At 27.4% G+C, this 18,623-nt stretch overlaps 3 protein-coding genes and 1 long non-coding RNA gene across 6 annotated transcripts; 3 read left to right on the top strand and 1 right to left on the bottom strand.

Annotated features, from left to right (window-relative positions):
• Window positions 1-1,395: 1,395 nt before the first annotated feature.
• On the bottom strand, window positions 1,396-1,769 carry LOC122507731. The gene is made up of 2 exons (XR_006302144.1): window positions 1,620-1,769; window positions 1,396-1,526 (listed from the first exon to the last, which is right to left on the bottom strand). It is a non-coding gene; the product is annotated as an uncharacterized LOC122507731 (long non-coding RNA).
• Window positions 1,770-1,803: 34 nt separating this feature from the next.
• Window positions 1,804-6,256, top strand: LOC122507816. The gene is made up of 7 exons (XM_043620739.1): window positions 1,804-1,859; window positions 2,063-2,252; window positions 5,343-5,407; window positions 5,499-5,678; window positions 5,769-5,885; window positions 5,977-6,160; window positions 6,247-6,256. The coding sequence occupies exons 3-7, from the start codon at window positions 5,377-5,379 to the stop codon at window positions 6,254-6,256; spliced, it is 522 nt and encodes a 173-aa protein (XP_043476674.1). The 5' UTR covers window positions 1,804-1,859; window positions 2,063-2,252; window positions 5,343-5,376.
• LOC122507771 (golgin subfamily A member 6-like protein 1) lies at window positions 5,965-10,122 on the top strand. 3 transcript variants are annotated; one of them, XR_006302148.1, is made up of 4 exons: window positions 5,965-6,372; window positions 6,510-9,323; window positions 9,415-9,619; window positions 9,994-10,122. XR_006302148.1 is itself a non-coding variant. In XM_043620672.1 (4 exons), the coding sequence occupies exons 1-3, from the start codon at window positions 6,270-6,272 to the stop codon at window positions 9,287-9,289; spliced, it is 2,793 nt and encodes a 930-aa protein (XP_043476607.1). In that variant the 5' UTR covers window positions 5,965-6,269; the 3' UTR covers window positions 9,290-9,323; window positions 9,415-9,745. The 3 variants fall into 3 exon arrangements, 2 of the variants coding, with proteins under 2 accessions (XP_043476607.1, XP_043476606.1); XM_043620672.1 differs by lacking the exon at window positions 9,994-10,122 and having other exon boundaries at window positions 6,510-6,689; window positions 6,780-9,323; window positions 9,415-9,745; XM_043620671.1 differs by lacking the exon at window positions 9,994-10,122 and having other exon boundaries at window positions 9,415-9,745.
• On the top strand, window positions 10,008-18,608 carry LOC122507772 (regulator of nonsense transcripts 3B). Its single transcript, XM_043620673.1, has 6 exons — window positions 10,008-10,243; window positions 10,561-10,975; window positions 11,097-11,245; window positions 14,641-15,304; window positions 15,479-15,786; window positions 18,365-18,608. Exons 1-6 carry the CDS (start codon window positions 10,127-10,129, stop codon window positions 18,575-18,577), a joined length of 1,866 nt encoding a protein of 621 aa, XP_043476608.1. The 5' UTR covers window positions 10,008-10,126; the 3' UTR covers window positions 18,578-18,608.
• The last annotated feature ends 15 nt before the right edge of the window (window positions 18,609-18,623 follow it).

Raw genomic sequence — 18,623 nt, forward strand, 5'->3', positions numbered from 1 at the left:
TAATTTTTAATTTTCAATTAAAATTATTAAAAAAAAAATTCAAAGAAATTCTTCAAAAGAATTCAATTAGTTTTTTTTAAATTTTAATAAAATTCTCTGCGAAAATTTAGTTATTTTTCTAAATAATAAAATTCTCTGCGAGAATTCAGTTATTTTTCTGAATAATAAAATTCTTTGAAATAATTTTTAATTATCAAATTTTTTGATAAAATTCTTTGCAACAATTCGATGATTTTCAATGCATTAATTTTAAAATTGAAAATATTTGAAAAGAAAAATTATAAAAAAGTTTAGAAAGAAAAAAGTAAAGAATTAATTTATTAATATTATTATTAATTATTATTTAATTAATAATAATTTTAATAAAATTTATAATTTTTTAAAAACAGGACATAACTTTAAAAGTACTGAATAGCGATGAATGTGAGGAAGAATCGAGTGATAAAAAGAAAATGCATGAGAAAAATAGTCAATTACAGGAAACAGAGAGATTATCATCATCATCATCATCATCTTTAAAAGAAGACAACGAAGACACGAAAAACGATTTCAAATTAAATTCCGAGACGAATTTGAATAATTTTATTCAGGTAATTATTTGTTAAATAATTTTTTTCATTTTCATTGTATTCTAATACATTTCTATCAGATTTCTATATTGTAGATTGCTCCGGAATTTGAAAATGTACCACCGCCAATTCCACCACTGGATTCTAGTAATGAAGCCGATTTGAGCGATTTTTAACGTTGATATATGAGAAAATCGAGAAAAAAATTAATAAAAGAAGCTTTATATGTGATTTGTATAATTGAATAACAAACAAAATGTTTATATTCTTCTAAACACGAAACATAAACAATTTTTATTCTCAAAAAATAATCACGCACAAAATGTTCTTTAAGTAATTGAAAAATAAAATTAACTTAATATGAAAAATTCGAAATGCATTCGAAAGACAAAAAAAAAAAAAAAAGAAGGTAACTTGAACTAAAAACACCAGAGAGATAAAGAAAAAAAATAAAAAAATATTCAAAATGAAAATGAATTTTTAATTTTATTGCATGTTTATTGCTTGTTTTCCATTACAAAGAATTAATATTAACTGCGCACGTTTCTCTTTCAGCAAGCCGTTTTACTCTTCAAAGTATATAAAAGAAATCCTTTTCTCCACTACATCCTTATCACACGGTTTGAAAAAATTGACTTTTAATCATATTTTTCTACGAATAAAAGAAACAAAAGAAGAATCCAACTTCTCATTTCTTTTCCCCCACGATTCAATGAGACAAAAATTATTATCCAATTCTTTTCCTAGAAAACAATTAAAATAATTTATTAAATGTAATAATAAATTAGAATAAATAAAAATTATCAATAAATCTGTAATTGGAGTACTAATTTTTCATTCACTATGTAAATTAATGTGAGAACGTAAATTTGGAGACATCTTTATTTCTCAATATTCCGACATTGATTAATTGCGCACTCTTGTCAGTTACAAATTCCCATCGTTAAATACTTGAACCTATAAACAAAATAAATAACAATTAATCAAAATAGAGAAACTAAAAATTATATTAAGTATGTTTTCTTAGAGTAAAAAAAAATTTTTTCTTACTCGTAATTTCTTTGTCAACATTTTCTATTCTTCTAAGGTTAATTTTAAATTTAAAAAAAAATTTTCAATAAAACAATGTTTCCATGAGAAGCCTACATATAGAGTTAAAAATAAGAGAAAAAAATATACCTATTTATTACTATAAACAATAATTAAACATTAAAACTAACCTCAAAATTAATTCCAAGACAATATTTATCCTAATTAATTTTCCGAACTGGTGTCGCTCGTTCCCTTATGGTATGTGTCAAATTTATTATGACTTGACGTATGGTTGGAATTTTTAACCTAAAAAATAAAAACAATTTCAATATACCTTTAATATAAATTTGTGTGATTATCAAGATTTATATAGATAAACATAAATTTCAATAAATTTTTTTTGTAATAAAAAAACTGCTTTACAAACAAATTCTTTATTTTGAAATTTGACACAACTATAGGTAATTTCACTTTCTGCATTATCGACTCGTGGTACGAGTTACCGAAAATATGCTTGAAATAGTTTGTACATTCACCACGGCGCTAGTAGTACAAGCGCGCACTGGTGGGGACGCTCGAAGTGGTGGGGACACGGGTATATAAGCAGGCGCCCGAGACGAGACTGGCACTTCAAGCTCAACTGTGTTACAGGTAAGCAATAGTACCAAAGCCTTGTTAAGGCAGACGAACTTAAGCTGTATTACAGCAAAGCCTTATTAAGGCAAACGGATGTAAAGCTGTATTACAGCAAAGCCTTATTAAGGCAAACGGACGTAAGCTGTATTACAGCAAAGCCTTATTAAGGCAGACGGACGTAAAGCTGTATTACAGCAAAGCCTTATTAAGGCAGACGGACGTAAAGCTGTATTACAGCAAAGCCTTATTAAGGCAGACGGACGTAAAGCTGTATTACAGCAAAGCCTTATTAAGGCAGACGGACGTAAAGCTGTATTACAGCAAAGCCTTATTAAGGCAGACGGACGTAAAGCTGTATTACAGCAAAGCCTTATTAAGGCAAACGGACGTAAAGTTGTATTACAGCAAAGCCTTATAAAGGCAGACGGACGTAAAGCTGTATTACGGCAAAGCCTTTTAAAGGCAGACGGACGTAAAGCTGTATTACAGCAAAGCCTTATTAAGGCAGACGGACGTAAAGCTGTATTACGGCAAAGCCTTTTAAAGGCAGACGGACGTAAAGCTGTATTACAGCAAAGCCTTATTAAGGCAGACGGACGTAAAGCTGTATTACGGCAAAGCCTTTTAAAGGCAGACGGACGTAAAGCTGTATTACAGCAAAGCCTTATTAAGGCAGACGGATGTAAAGCTGTATTACAGCAAAGCCTTATTAAGTCAGACGGATGTAAAGCTGTATTACAGCAAAGCCTTATTAAGGCAGACGGATGTAAAGCTGTATTACAGCAAAGCCTTATTAAGGCAGACGGACGTAAAGCTGTATTACAGCAAAGCCTTATTATTAGCAAACGGACGTAAAGCTGTATTACAGCAAAGCCTTATTAAGGCAGACGGACGTAAAGCTGTATTACGGCAAAGCCTTTTAAAGGCAGACGGACGTAAAGCTGTATTACAGCAAAGCCTTATTATTAGCAAACGGACGTAAAGCTGTATTACAGCAAAGCCTTATTAAGGCAAACGGACGTAAAGCTGTATTACGGTAAAGCCTTATTAAGGCAGACGGACGTAAAGCTGTATTACAGCAAAGCCTTATTAAGGCAGACGGACGTAAAGCTGTATTACAGCAAAGCCTTATTAAGGCAGACGGACGTAAAGCTGTATTACAGCAAAGCCTTATTAAGGCAGACGGACGTAAAGCTGTATTACAGCAAAGCCTTATTAAGGCAAACGGACGTAAAGTTGTATTACAGCAAAGCCTTATAAAGGCAGACGGACGTAAAGCTGTATTACGGCAAAGCCTTTTAAAGGCAGACGGACGTAAAGCTGTATTACAGCAAAGCCTTATTAAGGCAGACGGACGTAAAGCTGTATTACGGCAAAGCCTTTTAAAGGCAGACGGACGTAAAGCTGTATTACAGCAAAGCCTTATTAAGGCAGACGGACGTAAAGCTGTATTACGGCAAAGCCTTTTAAAGGCAGACGGACGTAAAGCTGTATTACAGCAAAGCCTTATTAAGGCAGACGGACGTAAAGCTGTATTACAGCAAAGCCTTATTAAGGCAGACGGACGTAAAGCTGTATTACGGCAAAGCCTTTTAAAGGCAGACGGACGTAAAGCTGTATTACAGCAAAGCCTTATTAAGGCAGACGGATGTAAAGCTGTATTACAGCAAAGCCTTATTAAGGCAGACGGATGTAAAGCTGTATTACAGCAAAGCCTTATTAAGGCAGACGGATGTAAAGCTGTATTACAGCAAAGCCTTATTAAGGCAGACGGACGTAAAGCTGTATTACAGCAAAGCCTTATTATTAGCAAACGGACGTAAAGCTGTATTACAGCAAAGCCTTATTAAGGCAGACGGACGTAAAGCTGTATTACGGCAAAGCCTTTTAAAGGCAGACGGACGTAAAGCTGTATTACAGCAAAGCCTTATTATTAGCAAACGGACGTAAAGCTGTATTACAGCAAAGCCTTATTAAGGCAAACGGACGTAAAGCTGTATTACGGTAAAGCCTTTTTAAGGCAGACGGACGTAAAGCTGTATTACAGTAAAGCCTTTTTAAGGCAGACGGACGTAAAGCTACATTACAGCAAAGCCTTATTAAGGCAAACGGACGTAAAACTGTATTACAGCAAAGCCTTATTAAGGCAAACCGACGTAAAGCTGTATTACGGCAAAGCCTTATTAAGGCATACTGAAAAGACTAAAGCTGTATTACGGCAAAGCCTTTTAAAGGCATACTGAAAAGACTAAAGCTGTTTTACGGCAACGAATACAATTTTTAACGATAGACCCATCGTTAGGGCATACGGATAACGTTAAATTTTTTGAAATTTTATGTACATACGTGTTTTCTTTTCTCTATTCATTAATAACAATATCACGCGGGTTAATTTCGTTTTTAAAGTAATGAATAAATACTTCTTGTTCTGATGAGGCATTAAAAAATTGTTACACTCAAAAAGCGGCTAATAAGTAATTTTTTCTTTTCAATTAATCCCGATTGTTACATAAATCGTTTAATTATCGTGTGTACATTTAATTTTTAACGTTATTCGACAGTTTATTAAATAATCGTTGATAAAATAAGTCCCCGAGTGCAGTCCCATGGCATCGTTATTTGCTTTGCTTTTTGTAACTTGACTATTAAAAGAATTCATTTTAGAAACTTTATAAATTATTTATTCTCTACATAATATTATGCAGACTTTTTTCAAATTTCTATCAAAACTATAATTATTTTAATGAAAATTTTGTTAAATAATTCATCTTTTTGAAAATGATTTTCTCAAATAATTGATTATTTTCTAATTTCAAGACAATATAATTGAATTTCAAAGATTTTTTTTAAACTACTAATTGAATTTCGTTTTAAAGAATTTTATTATAATTTTTGTAAATAGTTGCTTGATCTCTAATAATTTGTGAATTTAATTTAATGGAAATTTAAAAAATATATATATAATATATTAACACAAGTAGTTGCTTGTAGTTGCTAAAATTTTAAAAAAATACCCAAATAGCCTAATTACAAAACCCAACGCAAAACGATGCCATTAGATTGCACCCTTATTATTTTGTCTTTTTAACAAATTTTTTTTTACAGAAATTCATGTACCAGTATCTACTGTATTGACATAATGAAGAGAAAACAACAATTGAGTTTAAAATGTTAGTGTTTAACAGATGTATTTTAAAAATATTTTTATTTACATGTAAAGTTAACAATTGTAATTTATTTGTTTATTCTCTATTTTTTCAGCAACAAATGAATCTCGTGAAGGACATTCTACCAGATTCTTCTACGGTAACTCACAGTCACAAAAATCTGACGAAAATTTGACATTTTCTTCATCGTCATCAACTCCAAAGACTGTGCAGGCTGAACCTCGAAAAGCAGAGAAGAAAACTTTTCGCTCGAGTGGAATATTCAGATTAAAATGTAAGTTTTTTAAAATTATTTTCTTCAAGTATTTGATTTAAATTGAGGAATTTTTTAATTTTAATTCTTTTGTTTCTTTTTAATTTTCAGCACCAACTAGATCTCGCGAAGAAATGTCTACCAGTTCGATTGGAAAGACTGAAGATCTAAAATCTGGAATTCCGGAGAAACAATTTTTCTCTTCTAGTGAAAGATTGAGTCTAAAATGTTAGTGTTTAACAGATGTATTTTAAAAATATTTGTATTTACATGTAAAGTTAACAATTGTAATTTATTTGTTTATTCTCTATTTTTTCAGCAACAAATGAATCTCGTGAAGGACATTCTACCAGATTCTTCTACGGTAACTCACAGTCACAAAAATCTGACGAAAATTTGACATTTTCTTCATCGTCGTCAACTCCAAAGACTGAGCAGGCTGAACCTCGAAAAGCAGAGAAGAAAACTTTTCGCTCGAGTGGAATATTCAGATTAAAATGTAAGTTTTTTAAAATTATTTTCTTCAAGTATTTGATTTAAATTGAGGAATTTTTTAATTTTAATTCTTTTGTTTCTTTTTAATTTTCAGCACCAACTAGATCTCGCGAAGAAATGTCTACCAGTTTAATTGAAAAGACTGAAAAGCAAATTTTGTCTTCGAGTAAAGGACCGGAAAGAAAAATTTCATTTCATAGTCAAAGATTAAGTTTGAAATGTAAGTTTTTAATAATTAACCAAGGAAAAAATGATTCGTACGATGAATCATTTTCACCTGGGTACATTTTAAAAATATTTTATTAAAATAACAATTTAAAAATTTTAATTTATTTAATTCCTTTTTTTCTTTTTCAGCACCAAGTGATTCTCCTGAAAAGCTGTCACCGTGTTCAGTTTACCGTGTACCAACAGAAACATCATTATCATTATCGTCATCAACTGGACCTGATTTAAAAATCACTTCTTCAAAAGTAGAGAAATCGAAAAAGCAAGAAGCTAAATTTTCCCATTCAACATCAACTTCAAAAAGAGATGGTAAAATTTTGTATTCTTTTTTCTTCTTTTATATTTTCTTAATCTCTCTCAATATAAAATTAATAAAATTTTCATTTCTTCCAATTATAGGTGTTGACTCATCAATTGAAAGTGGTGCTGGCCCCTCTTCAAAACGAAAGAAATACAGTGTCGAGAAATCTACAATTGGTGTTTCTTCAAACAGAAAAAGAAAGTCAATTACTTTGGATAATGAAAATATTGATAAACCGTTGCATCATAAAGTGAGAAGAAGATTGGAATTAATGGGAACAGAAAAGCATACGGTAAAAGTTTGTTTGGGAAAATTATGTAAATCAGCAAACATAAAAAATCGAATTGAAGAAGATGCAAAGGTTGTTTCATCAATGATGTATGAGGCAACAACAATGGCATTATTTGGCCTGTATGAAGAAACGAATGTTGAAAATGTTGAAAATTGTCCATCATTGTTGGAGAAATGGACCATCAATGGTCCCGACTTTCTGTCATTTTTAATATCATTAAAGCAGAAAGTAAATGCTCAACGTAAAGTAACTGAACAGGATGCGAAAATAAATACAATGGTCAACGAATATAAAGAATTAAGGAATGACATTCCACTTTATGATGGAGAATATAGAACGGCAATAATTCAGGAGGCAGCTTCAGTGTTGAATCGAAACTTTAAAACAAATTTCACGACGCATGCAGCATCACGATTAAGAAGATATTTGCAGCTATTAATGGAAATTGAAGACGAAGAAAAAAATCATATGGAAGTAGATGAAATTCAAGAAATTTGTTCAGTTTACCGTATCGAAAATGATAATGATGAAAAAATAAAAATTAGGAGTTTTAAAAATAGCATTAAAAATGAACAAAGAAAAGAATTTCAAAAATCTCAAAAACAATTTCCAGATGAAATGCGAGAAAAAAAAACATCAAACTATTGCGATGAAAGATATGTTCGACAGGAAAAATATCTCAAACATTGCGATAAAGTCTATTATAAAAAAAGGCCAAGAAGGCGAAGAAAAAAATCGAAAAAGGAAAAAGAAGAAGAAAAAGAGAAGAATAAGGAAAAAGAAGAAGAAAAAGAGAAGAATAAGGAAAAAGAAGAAGAAGAAAAAGAGAAGAATAAGGAAGAAGAAGAAGAAAAAGAGAAGAATAAGGAAAAAAAGAAATTTCGAAAAAGAAGGCCTTCATTTTATAAACAATCTGTTGCTGCTTTAAATCTCCTGCTGCAAAAAAATGAATGTCAAGTGAAAGGATTCCCTACTGATTTACTACTGAAAAAGGGTGATAATGATAGAAGAAAATTGGACTTTACAAAATTGACAAAAGATGAAGAATGGCATAAATTTTTGCCATTTTTCATTATGATTCAACAAGAATTTCATGATAAAAAGAAGAAGAATTTCACGTTAATTCCACAAATTTCATTAGGCGTGAAGCATGTGGTTTATACAAATACTGCTTTAAAAGATTTGCAAGTGGCAACTGTTATTCAAGAAATTAAAGAAAAAAAGGCAATTTTACAAAAAAAGAAAAGAAAATCAGGAACGAATAAGGATCATCTTCAAAGAGCAGTTGATAAGATGGACGATGAAATGAAGCGCTTAAGAGAAATGAACAATGAAGAAAGGTGGAATTCAATGTTCAACTTTAAATCAATCCAAAGAGGTCGAAAAAAATTAAAGAATGGTGGTAAATTTTCTGGTACAATAACGACAAATGGTGTGGACGTGTCAGTAATTTTTGATTTACCCACAAAACATGATGTTGTGCAATCAAAGAAGAAAGTTGGAAGTTACAAAAAATTTTGTGGTTTTGATCCTGGTGCGAGGGCGACTCTGGCTGGCGTCAGTAGGGAAAACGATCCTAATCCAACCACTAATGTAAAAAAGGATTCAGCTATTTACATTGGTAGTTGGATGATGAGATGGCAGATGGGCGACTACAGAAGAAGAGAATTAATGAAGAAAAAAGGTACAGACATGCAAAAATATTACAAGCAACTTGCTGAGGATCCATGGATGGAAAATTTTTGCATGACTAATCCTCGAGATCGCCATCGCATAACAAAATATAGAATACATCTTTTACAAAATTTCCAATCACTTCATCAAAAAAGATCCGTAACGCGTTTAAAAATAGATCAATATTCGGCGCACAAACGACAAGTTGATCAACTTGTGAATTGGATAGTAGGTGATACAAAGAAGAAACCCTGTTTCGTTGCTATTGGTGGAGCAGAAATACCTAATTTTATCAAGGGATACACTAAAGCTCCTTTGAAACGTATTCAACAAACTCTTTTCCAAAGATCAGAAGAATTAGGAAAAGATAAATTGCAAGTCGTGAAAGTAAATGAGTTTAATACAACAAAAATGTGTAGTCGCTGTGTGAGACCACTTAAAATATCAAAAAGTCCCCATCGCTACACTTATTGTGCGAAATGCAAGACAACGTGGGAAAGAGATGTAAATGCAGGACGCAATATTCTTAATCTTGCACTTGTTCAAGAAAAAATCATACCAAAGGATTCCATAAAAAATCACCATCTATTTCGGATCAAAAATGATGACATTGAACATGAGGCTGCAGAATTGCAGAAATAATTTTTCCCATCACTTTCAACATTCATTTTTAAATGTAAGTTTTTAAAATTTATAGTTAAAAAATAGTTTTTTTTATGGAAAACATTAAAAAATTAATTAATTTGTAATTATTTTCTCATTTTCAGCACTAAGTAAATCTTTTCAAGGACTTTGAAAAGGAGGAACCTCAACAACCGGAAATACAAATTTCTACGATGGACAATATACTGCTTAATTGCGGAAATAATTTAACAAAACATTATTCGGTCCTGGTGGTGATGGCTTTTTGCCATTGTACATACCGGGAGATCTCTTATGAGATCCGAACCAGCCTGTAAAAAGGCATACCAGGTTTTTTAAGAAATTAAAAAACATGCTACTTCTTTTATTGATTATTGTTTGAATTTTTCAAATTTTTTATAAAAACAAAAGCACATTTGTGTTTTTTTTTATAAATTAAAATAATCAATAATAGGAGGGGAGGTAATTTTGTAAAAGACATTTATTTCTTTAAATTTAAATCATTTTTCTCTTTTTTACTTATAAAAAAATTTAGTTTCAGTTTAACGGTGTAATTTTTAAATTTTAATTTTTTCAAAACATTTTAACTTGATTCAACATTTCACTTTAATTTTAAACCTTTTTTTTTAACAATTTCAATTTCTTCTTTTACAAAATTACCTTCTAATCAGAAGTACCCTTACCAAGTTTTATTCTACAAATAGAAGCATTTTTGTCGCGCAAGCGCAGTTGCGTTTGGTGAGGGTACCTGGCAGCTCTGTGTAATAAAAAAAAAAGGTGATAAATACTTGGAAAAGTTAATAAACGCATGTAATATTCTATTATTTCTCTATCAATATGACTGAGGAGTCGCAACAATCAGAGAAAACCGCGCAATCCGAATCTTCCAATACAAGAAATACAGATATAAAATTAAAAGACACCAAAAAGGAAAAATGCCGGCCAATGACAAAGGTAATTTTTATTATTCACCTCTATTATCACTTCTATAAACAATTAAAATTTTTACATTTACTGCCTGATTATTGGAAATTGATTGAAAATACAAAATTTGTAGGTTATGTTCCACCGCTGTCAATAACTCTTTAAAAAAGTCAATAATCTTTAAATCCCCTTTTTTCTGAATAAATCTCCGAATATTTTTTTTCTAAATCGTTCTCATTCTCTAGTGAATGAAAAATCTAATTTTTTTAAGATTTACTATTAATTTTTTATTGATTGCAAAAAGTGTAGGATGAGAAACGAAAAAACGATCCTTAATGTAATTTTAGGTAGTGGTACGTCGACTACCTCCGTCAATGACACAGGAACAATTTGTCGAACAGATATCACCTCTACCAGATTATGATTATTTGTACTTTGTGAAAGCTGATATGTCATTGGGACAATATGCATTTTCTCGTGCATATATAAATTTTCTCAATCAACAGGACATCTTTATTTTTCGGGAAAAGTTTGACAACTATGTTTTCGTTGACTCCAAAGGTACAGAATATCCTGCAGTTGTTGAATTCGCACCATTTCAGAGATTACCAAAGAAACGAGTTGGAAAGAAGAAGGATTTAAAATGTGGGACTATAGAAACTGATGCTTATTTTATAAATTTCTTGGAGAGTCTCAAGAATCAGGAGAGTGATTCTGGTACTAGTCAACCGAAGACGGAATATTCCTATCAACCTGCCGAGAGTTAGTATTTTTCTATTTTATTTCTATTTCTTTTTCTTATTTATTTCTGTTTTTATAAAATTCATGATTGTTTTGTGTCCTATTCAGTTCTTTTCTTCATACTTTTTATTTTTTCTTTTAGACACTCCGAAGAAAGTTACAACACCTTTGCTGGATTATTTGAAGCAACGAAAGCAGGAAAGACAACGACTTCGTGATGAAAAACGAGAAGAAAGACGTCGTCGAGATTTAGAGCGACGACGAGCGAAAGATGAATCCACTGTGTCTAAGGTAAAATTAAATTGAATTTAAAATTTTCGTGACTATTTATATCGAAAATTCGCCAAAGTCCGTAATTTGATAGAAAAAGGACAAAAAGTTTGCAAATTGTACGATATAATTTGGATAAATTTAGAGAAATTACAAATGATTGCGAAATTCAATTATTTTCAAAAGTAATAAAATTCTTCGTAGAAATTCAATTATTATGTTCAAAATTTTTTTTAAATTCTCGTCAAAATTTTCCAAAAGAATTTGATTTATTTAATTAAAATATTTAATAAAATTCTGCGCAAACTTTTAATTATTTTAATAAAAGAATAAAAATTTTACAGGAATTCAATTACTTACAAATTTTTTATAAATTTCTTCGCAATCATTCAATTATTTTCATAAATAATAAAATTTTTACAGGGATTCAATTATTTTCGTAAATAATATAATTCTTTTTAGGAATTTAATTATTTTTGTAAATAATTGTAAAACTCAATGCTGAATTTCAATTATTTTTAATACAATTTTAATGGAATTCCTCAAAAAGTGTAATTATTTTTAAAACTTTTATTAAAATTCGTCGAAAGAATTTAATTACAGGCCTCGGATATTATGACTTTTTTGACTTTGAAAATTTATTTTTGAATAATGTTTTTAAATAAATTTTCAGAATATACATTTAAAAAGATTTTGAATAATTGATATTTTGTAAAATTTAATTGAAAAAAAATCATTTTTTCAAGTATTTTATTATAATTTTTAAAAATTAACTGTTATTGAATTTTAATTGAAAATTTGGGAAATAATGAAATTCTCAAAAATTTTAATAAATAAACTTCAAGTGTAAATTCAATAAAAATAAAAATTAATGAAAATTAGGTTCTAAAAATAATATTAAAATAATTTTGAAAAAAGTAATTCTCTGAATTATTTCGTTCTAATTTTTTAAAATTCAATTATTTTTAATATTTCCGAAAATTCAAATACATACACGAAGTAATAGCATTAAAATTTTTTAGAATTATTTTTAACATTTTGAAAAAAATAATTATATTCAAAATTTTTAATTAAAATTCTTTAAAAAATTATTTTTTTTTTTTAAATCATACAAAAATTCTTCAGTCATTTTCAAAAAATTACATTACAATATTTATAAAATACTAATTCTTAGAATTGTTTTATCATAATTTTTTAAGATTCAATTAGCTTCGAACAAAGTAAATTAAAATTTTTTTAAATTTACTATTTTAGAATTTTTGAGAAATTATTTATAATTAAAATTTTTCAAATATTTTATTATTTTTTTTATATTTTTTAAAAACTCAATTATTTTTAAAAGATTTAATCAAATTTCAATTATTTTTCAAAGATTTGACTAAATTTAAATTATTTTTTAAAAGATTTTACCAAATATCAATTTTTTGGACATTTTTTAATTGTATTTTCTTTCAAAAATTATTTAGAAATATTTTTATAAAGTTAATTTTCGGAATTTGTTTATTAAAATTTTTGAAAATATTCTACCTTAATATTTTTGAGAAGAAAAATGAACGATTTGAATTATTATAAAAAATTGAATTTTTGTATTTAAATAATTGAATTCTCGTAGAATTTTCTAATAAAAATTGATTAAAAAATTAATTTCAGTTAAAATTTTAGATAATAATTAAATATTAAAAACAATATAGCGTGAATTTTTAGAAATAATTGAATTTTCAAATTAATTTTTTTGAAAAAGTTTAATTGAATTTTTTTTTATATTATTAGACGTTTTTATTTTCTAATATAATATTTAATTGAAGAATTTCTGAATAATTGAAATTTCGTAAAATTGAATATTGTAAACAAATGAATTTGAAAATTCTCAAAGAACTTTTTCGTAAATAAATTGATTTAATGAAGAATTTTAGTTAAAAATTCTAGAAAATAATTGAAATGATGAAAATAATTTTGAAGAAGTACAATATTCTTATAATATAAAATAATGATTTTATCAATTTACCATCTTTAATTAAAATTATAAAACATGACAAACATAATTTGTAGTTTTAAGTAAACGTTCTCTTATTTGTTTCTGATTGGTTATATTTTTGTCAGTGATTGGTCCATAATTTTTCATTTTTGGTCCGTAAAGTTCGTATTTTTAAATACTTTCACTGGTTCGAGCCCTGTTTAGAACGAGTTCTTTGCCATCAAATACAGTATTAAATGTTATAAATTTGAAAAATATTCTATAAGTCAATTAAAGTGGCAGAAAGAAAGAAATTTATATTTTTTCCAAATTTTCCAGATAAAGTAAATAAATTAAATGCACTGTCAAGTGAATCTAATTTACTAGTATATTTAAATTTTCTCCTGATTATTTACATTATTATCTATATTATTATATTCTCTTTTTACAAATAATTAATTGTAAATTAAAATTAAGTCTTTAATAATCTACTGTATTTGTTGACGCTGATCTTCCATTCACAGAATAATGACGATATCACAAGTCCACAATTCATTAAAGAAGAACTTTCATCCGGTGGAGAAATAAATTTGGAATCTCTCAAAACCCTAATACAATTACCTAAAAAATCGTTTGATGTTTATCGAAAAATTTACGAGGGGCCAAAATTTAATAATGAGATTCGTGGAAAATTGAAAGCAAATAGAAATCAACAAAAGAATTTCGAAAATTTTATCGATTATCGCGAGAAAATTATTACACGTGAATATTATTGTTGGAAAAATATTTCCAATTGTCATTGGTATCGTTTTAATGATAATATTAATCAACACTATGATCATCGTCATCATCATCGAGGTTGTAAATTACAATCTAAACAATACAGTCACAATTATAAATTGTTTCCAACATTATCGGAATCACGTTCTATTAGTTTAAATAAATATCAAGAATTTAATATTCTCGCTAATGTTGGCAAATCAAAAAGTTGCGAATCAATGAATAATTTAAAGGGACATTTCAAGTCTATGGCTAAAATCGGTACATCGGGATTTCGAAAGAATTCATGAAGATTTTAATATTCGTGTGATTGAAGAGAGAAATTCATGTTTTTTTTCTGGACGAAATCGATTTTATTTCAAAGGAGAAGTCCAACCACCGTTATGTGCAATTAAATCTCAGAATGCAAAATAGCGTTCTTTTTTTATATTTTTCTACCAGGGAAAAATTTTGTTAGAAAAATTGATGCATTTTTAGCAAACAGGAAAAATTTGTTACTACTTTATTTGCAATAAACTTTTTTGAATATTTTATTACACTTCTTGAAGTTTAATTCAAATCTATGGGTTTATTTTTTCAACTCGCTATATTATAATTTTAATTTAATAATTATAATGCAGAAACTTAAAGAATCTTTTTTAATAATAAGAATTTTTGGAAATAAGTTGAATTTTTATTGCAGGTCCTGAAAAATCCGGACTCGGAGAGAGAAGCAAATAAGAACAAGGAGAACAAGGAAGAGAGGGAGAAGAATATTTCCAAGGATGTGAAGACTCGTAATAAAAGGGATGATAAATTTAGAGATAAATTAACGAGAGATCGTGACGGGAAGTTACCTGCAAAATCCTATAGGGACAGAGAGGAGAAATTTAAGGATCGAGACATGAAATATCAAAAGAAGCATGACGAGAGAAAATCGTATGGCAAAAAGGAGGAGAGAGATAATTTCAAAGAGAGAATGGATGACAGAAGAAGTGAGTCGAGGGACGAGAGAAAATTCGAAAATCGAGAAGATAATAGAGAATTTAAAGAACGTAAAGCAGAGGAGAAAAAAGGTAAAAGCTATGAGAAAATGAGACAAGAAAAGAGACGATTATCCGAAACAAAAAAGCAAAATCTAACGGAAAATAGTGTTGAGATAAGCGTAGAAAAAGTTAAAATAGACGAGACTCCGCTGGATGTAAAGTCTGAGAGCAATGAACAGAATTCAGTAGAAGTGGATCAAACATCATTGGAAGGAAAAGATATTTGCGAGAAAGAATCTGCAAATATTAAAATTCCAGACAAGGAGGAAGAAAAAGAAGAGGAACCGAAATTCATTGCTGACGAAAAACCGAATCTTGAGAGTAAATAAATTTTTTCTAATTTTACTTTCATAGCAAAAAATGAAAAAATTCGATAATAATCCTTTTTTTACTTTATTTGTCCAGTTTTTAACTATTTAACAATTATTTTAATTTTTTCAAATTTTTAAATTTTTAATTTAATATTTCAATTCATTTGATTCAATAAATTTACAGATACTGAAAGATTATTGGGATCGGGTGACGAGAAAAGTCCAGTGAATTGTCCAAAGTCAAAATCCAATGAAGAAATAGACAAGGAATTGGATTATTGTGGGGTGAATGATCCAAAGAAAGAAACTGTGATTGTAAAACGAAGAAGTTCGCTGGAAAGTGGCGGCGAAGGTGGAGGTGGAGACGGTGCTTGTTTGAGACGTCACAAATCCTTGGACGGCGAAGACCAAGGCAATTTGCAGAAGAACGTGAGGGACGAGAAGGTAAAGAACAAAAAAGATCCCAGGCTGGAACGACGTATTAGAAATAAGGTAAGTTTCAAAATTTATTTTCTCTATTATTTAGAATTAAAGGCAAAAACAGATTTATCTTAAAATTAGCAAATGTTATTTGTAAATCGCTGTCTTTAATTTTTTTGTTATTATCATGACATTTTTTTAATCAAAAGTTTAGATTTAGATTCTTAGTTCGCAAAAATTTAATTTAATTTTCATAAATAATAAAATTCTTAACAGAAATTCAATTATTTTCCATACAATTTTAAAACCTCACGAAAGAATTCAATTTATTTTTAAAATATTAAGAAAATACTTCTGAGGAATTTAATTATTTTAAATACAATTTTAATAACATTTTTTGAAAAGATTCAATTATTTTTAAAAATTGTAATACAATTTTAAAAAAAATTAAGTTATGCTCAAAAGTTTTTATCAAGTGTTTTATAACAGTACATTTATTTTCATAAATAATAAATTCATAAAATAAATTTATAAATTTCATAAATTCATAAATAAATAAATAAAAAATGAATACAATATTTTCAGTACAACTTTTATAAAATTTCTCGAAACAGTTCGATTTTTGAAATTATTAATAAAATTCTTCAAATGAATTCAATTATTTTCAACATTTGTTGTTTGCTTTTTTGTTTCTTAACTTTTTTATAATTTTTCTTTTCAAACATTTTCAATATTAAAATTAAAGCATTGAAAATCATTGAATTGTTGCAAAGAATTTTATCAAAAAATTTAATAATAGAATTCCTTCAAAGAATTTTATTATTTAGGAAAATAACTGAATTCTCCCGAAGAATTTTATTAAAATTTTTAAAAATCCTAATTAAATTCTTTTGAAGAATTTCTTAAAATTTTTTTTAAACTAATGAAGTTTCTTTAATAATTTTAATTGCAAATTTTGAATACAATTGAATTTTATGAAGAAGAATTTTATTAAAATTGTATTGAAAATATTTGAATTCTTGAGAAGAATTTTACTATTTATAAAAGTAATTGAATTATTCAGAAGAATTTATTAAAATTTTAGAAAATAAATGAATTTTATGTTAATATTTAAAAATTTAAATTCTTTTGAGGAATTCTACTAAAATTATTTTGAAAAGAATTGAATTTCTGCAAAGGATTTTACTATTTATAAAAATATTTGAATTATTGCGAAGAATTTTACTATTTATTAAAATAATTGAAATGTTTTAAAGAATTTATTAAAATTTTAAGAAATAATTAAATTGTTATGAAGAATTTTATAGAAATATTTGAAAATAATGAAATTTTTTCGAGAAATTCAATTAAAGTTGTTTTGAAAATAATGAAATTTCTGTAAAGAATTTTATTAAAATTAAGTATATTCAAAATAATTGAATTCATCACAAGAATTTTATTATTTTTTGAAAATAATTGAATTCTTTCAATTTTTTGACGAATATATTTAAAAATTGCATTGAAAGTAATTTAATTTTTATAGGTATTTTGAGAATAATAGAATTATTTTTAAAGTATTTTAAATTCTTTTAGAAATTTAATTTTATGGAAATTTTTGGAAATAATTAAATTCTTTCGTGTAATTTTATTTAAATTGGATTGAAAATAATTTAATTCCTGCAAAGAATTTTAGTATTTGAGGCTCAGGATCTTAAAAGGGCACTTTCCACATAGACTTTACATGGTGAAAGTGCCCTTTTAAGATCCGGAGCCTCATTTATAAAAATAGTTGAATTGTTTTGAAGAATTTATTAAAATTTTAGGAAATAATTGAAATTTATGGAAATATTTATTTAAATTTATCCGAGAAATTCAATTAAAATTGTTTTGAAAATAATTGAATTCCTCCAAAGAATTTTACTGTTTATAAAATTAATTGAATTCTTGCGAAGAATTTTACTATTTATAAAAATAATTGAATTTTTTCGAAGGATTTATTAAAATAGAAAAAAATTGAATTTTTTCGAAATGTGTTAAAATTTTTTTTTGAAATTGAATTCTTGCGTGGAATTTAATTAGAATTGTTTTGAAAATGTAATTTAATTTTTGTAAAGATTTTACTATTTAAGAAAATAATTGACTTAATAAGTGAATTTTTTAAATTTTGATTATGAAATTATTTAAAAAATTTATATTTGAAAATAAAAAATTTTGTAATTTGCATAACAATAATAAATTGAATATCTCGTTCCGCGCGTAACATTTGCTAGTTTAATAATAAAATGATTAATTACAATTAATTTGAGAAGAATTCAATTATTTTTTAAAAATTTTAATGAAATTCAATAATCTAATGTTTTGTAACAGTTATTAACAAACACGATTATTTAAAAACCTTGAAAGAAGTCTTAAAAATCAATTCATTTCAATATTTTCAAAATAAATTCTTCTAAACAATTCAATTATTTTCATAAATAATAAAATTTGTTGCCAAAATTCAATTATTTTTAACGAGTTTGTTTGATTTATTTCTGTTGTTATTTTTAATAATATTTCAATTAAAAATTGAAATTTAAAATTCAATTATTAAAAACATATTTTCTTCAATATTTATTATTTGGAAATAAAATTCGATCGTTTAAAATGAACATTTTTATTTTTTCCATTAAAGGATCGACCAACAATGGAAATTTATAGACCTGGAATGGGTAAATTTAGTAAACAGCGTATTGAACGTGAAAAATCTACTAACGACGAGAGAGCATCATTATCACAAAGTCCAACGCCAACTGGAAATGTTCCCACGACTTTCAAAAATAATAAATCTGGATCTGAAGTTCGTTCAATGACTTTCAAAAGAAGCGTTAGTCGAGATATCCCCTAATGAAATAAAGTTTTTTTTTCTTTGTTTTTAATTTAAAAAAAAACAA

This window comes from Leptopilina heterotoma, unplaced genomic scaffold (assembly GCF_015476425.1).
Source record: "Leptopilina heterotoma isolate Lh14 unplaced genomic scaffold, ASM1547642v1 Lhet_51, whole genome shotgun sequence".
NCBI lineage: Eukaryota > Metazoa > Arthropoda > Insecta > Hymenoptera > Figitidae > Leptopilina > Leptopilina heterotoma.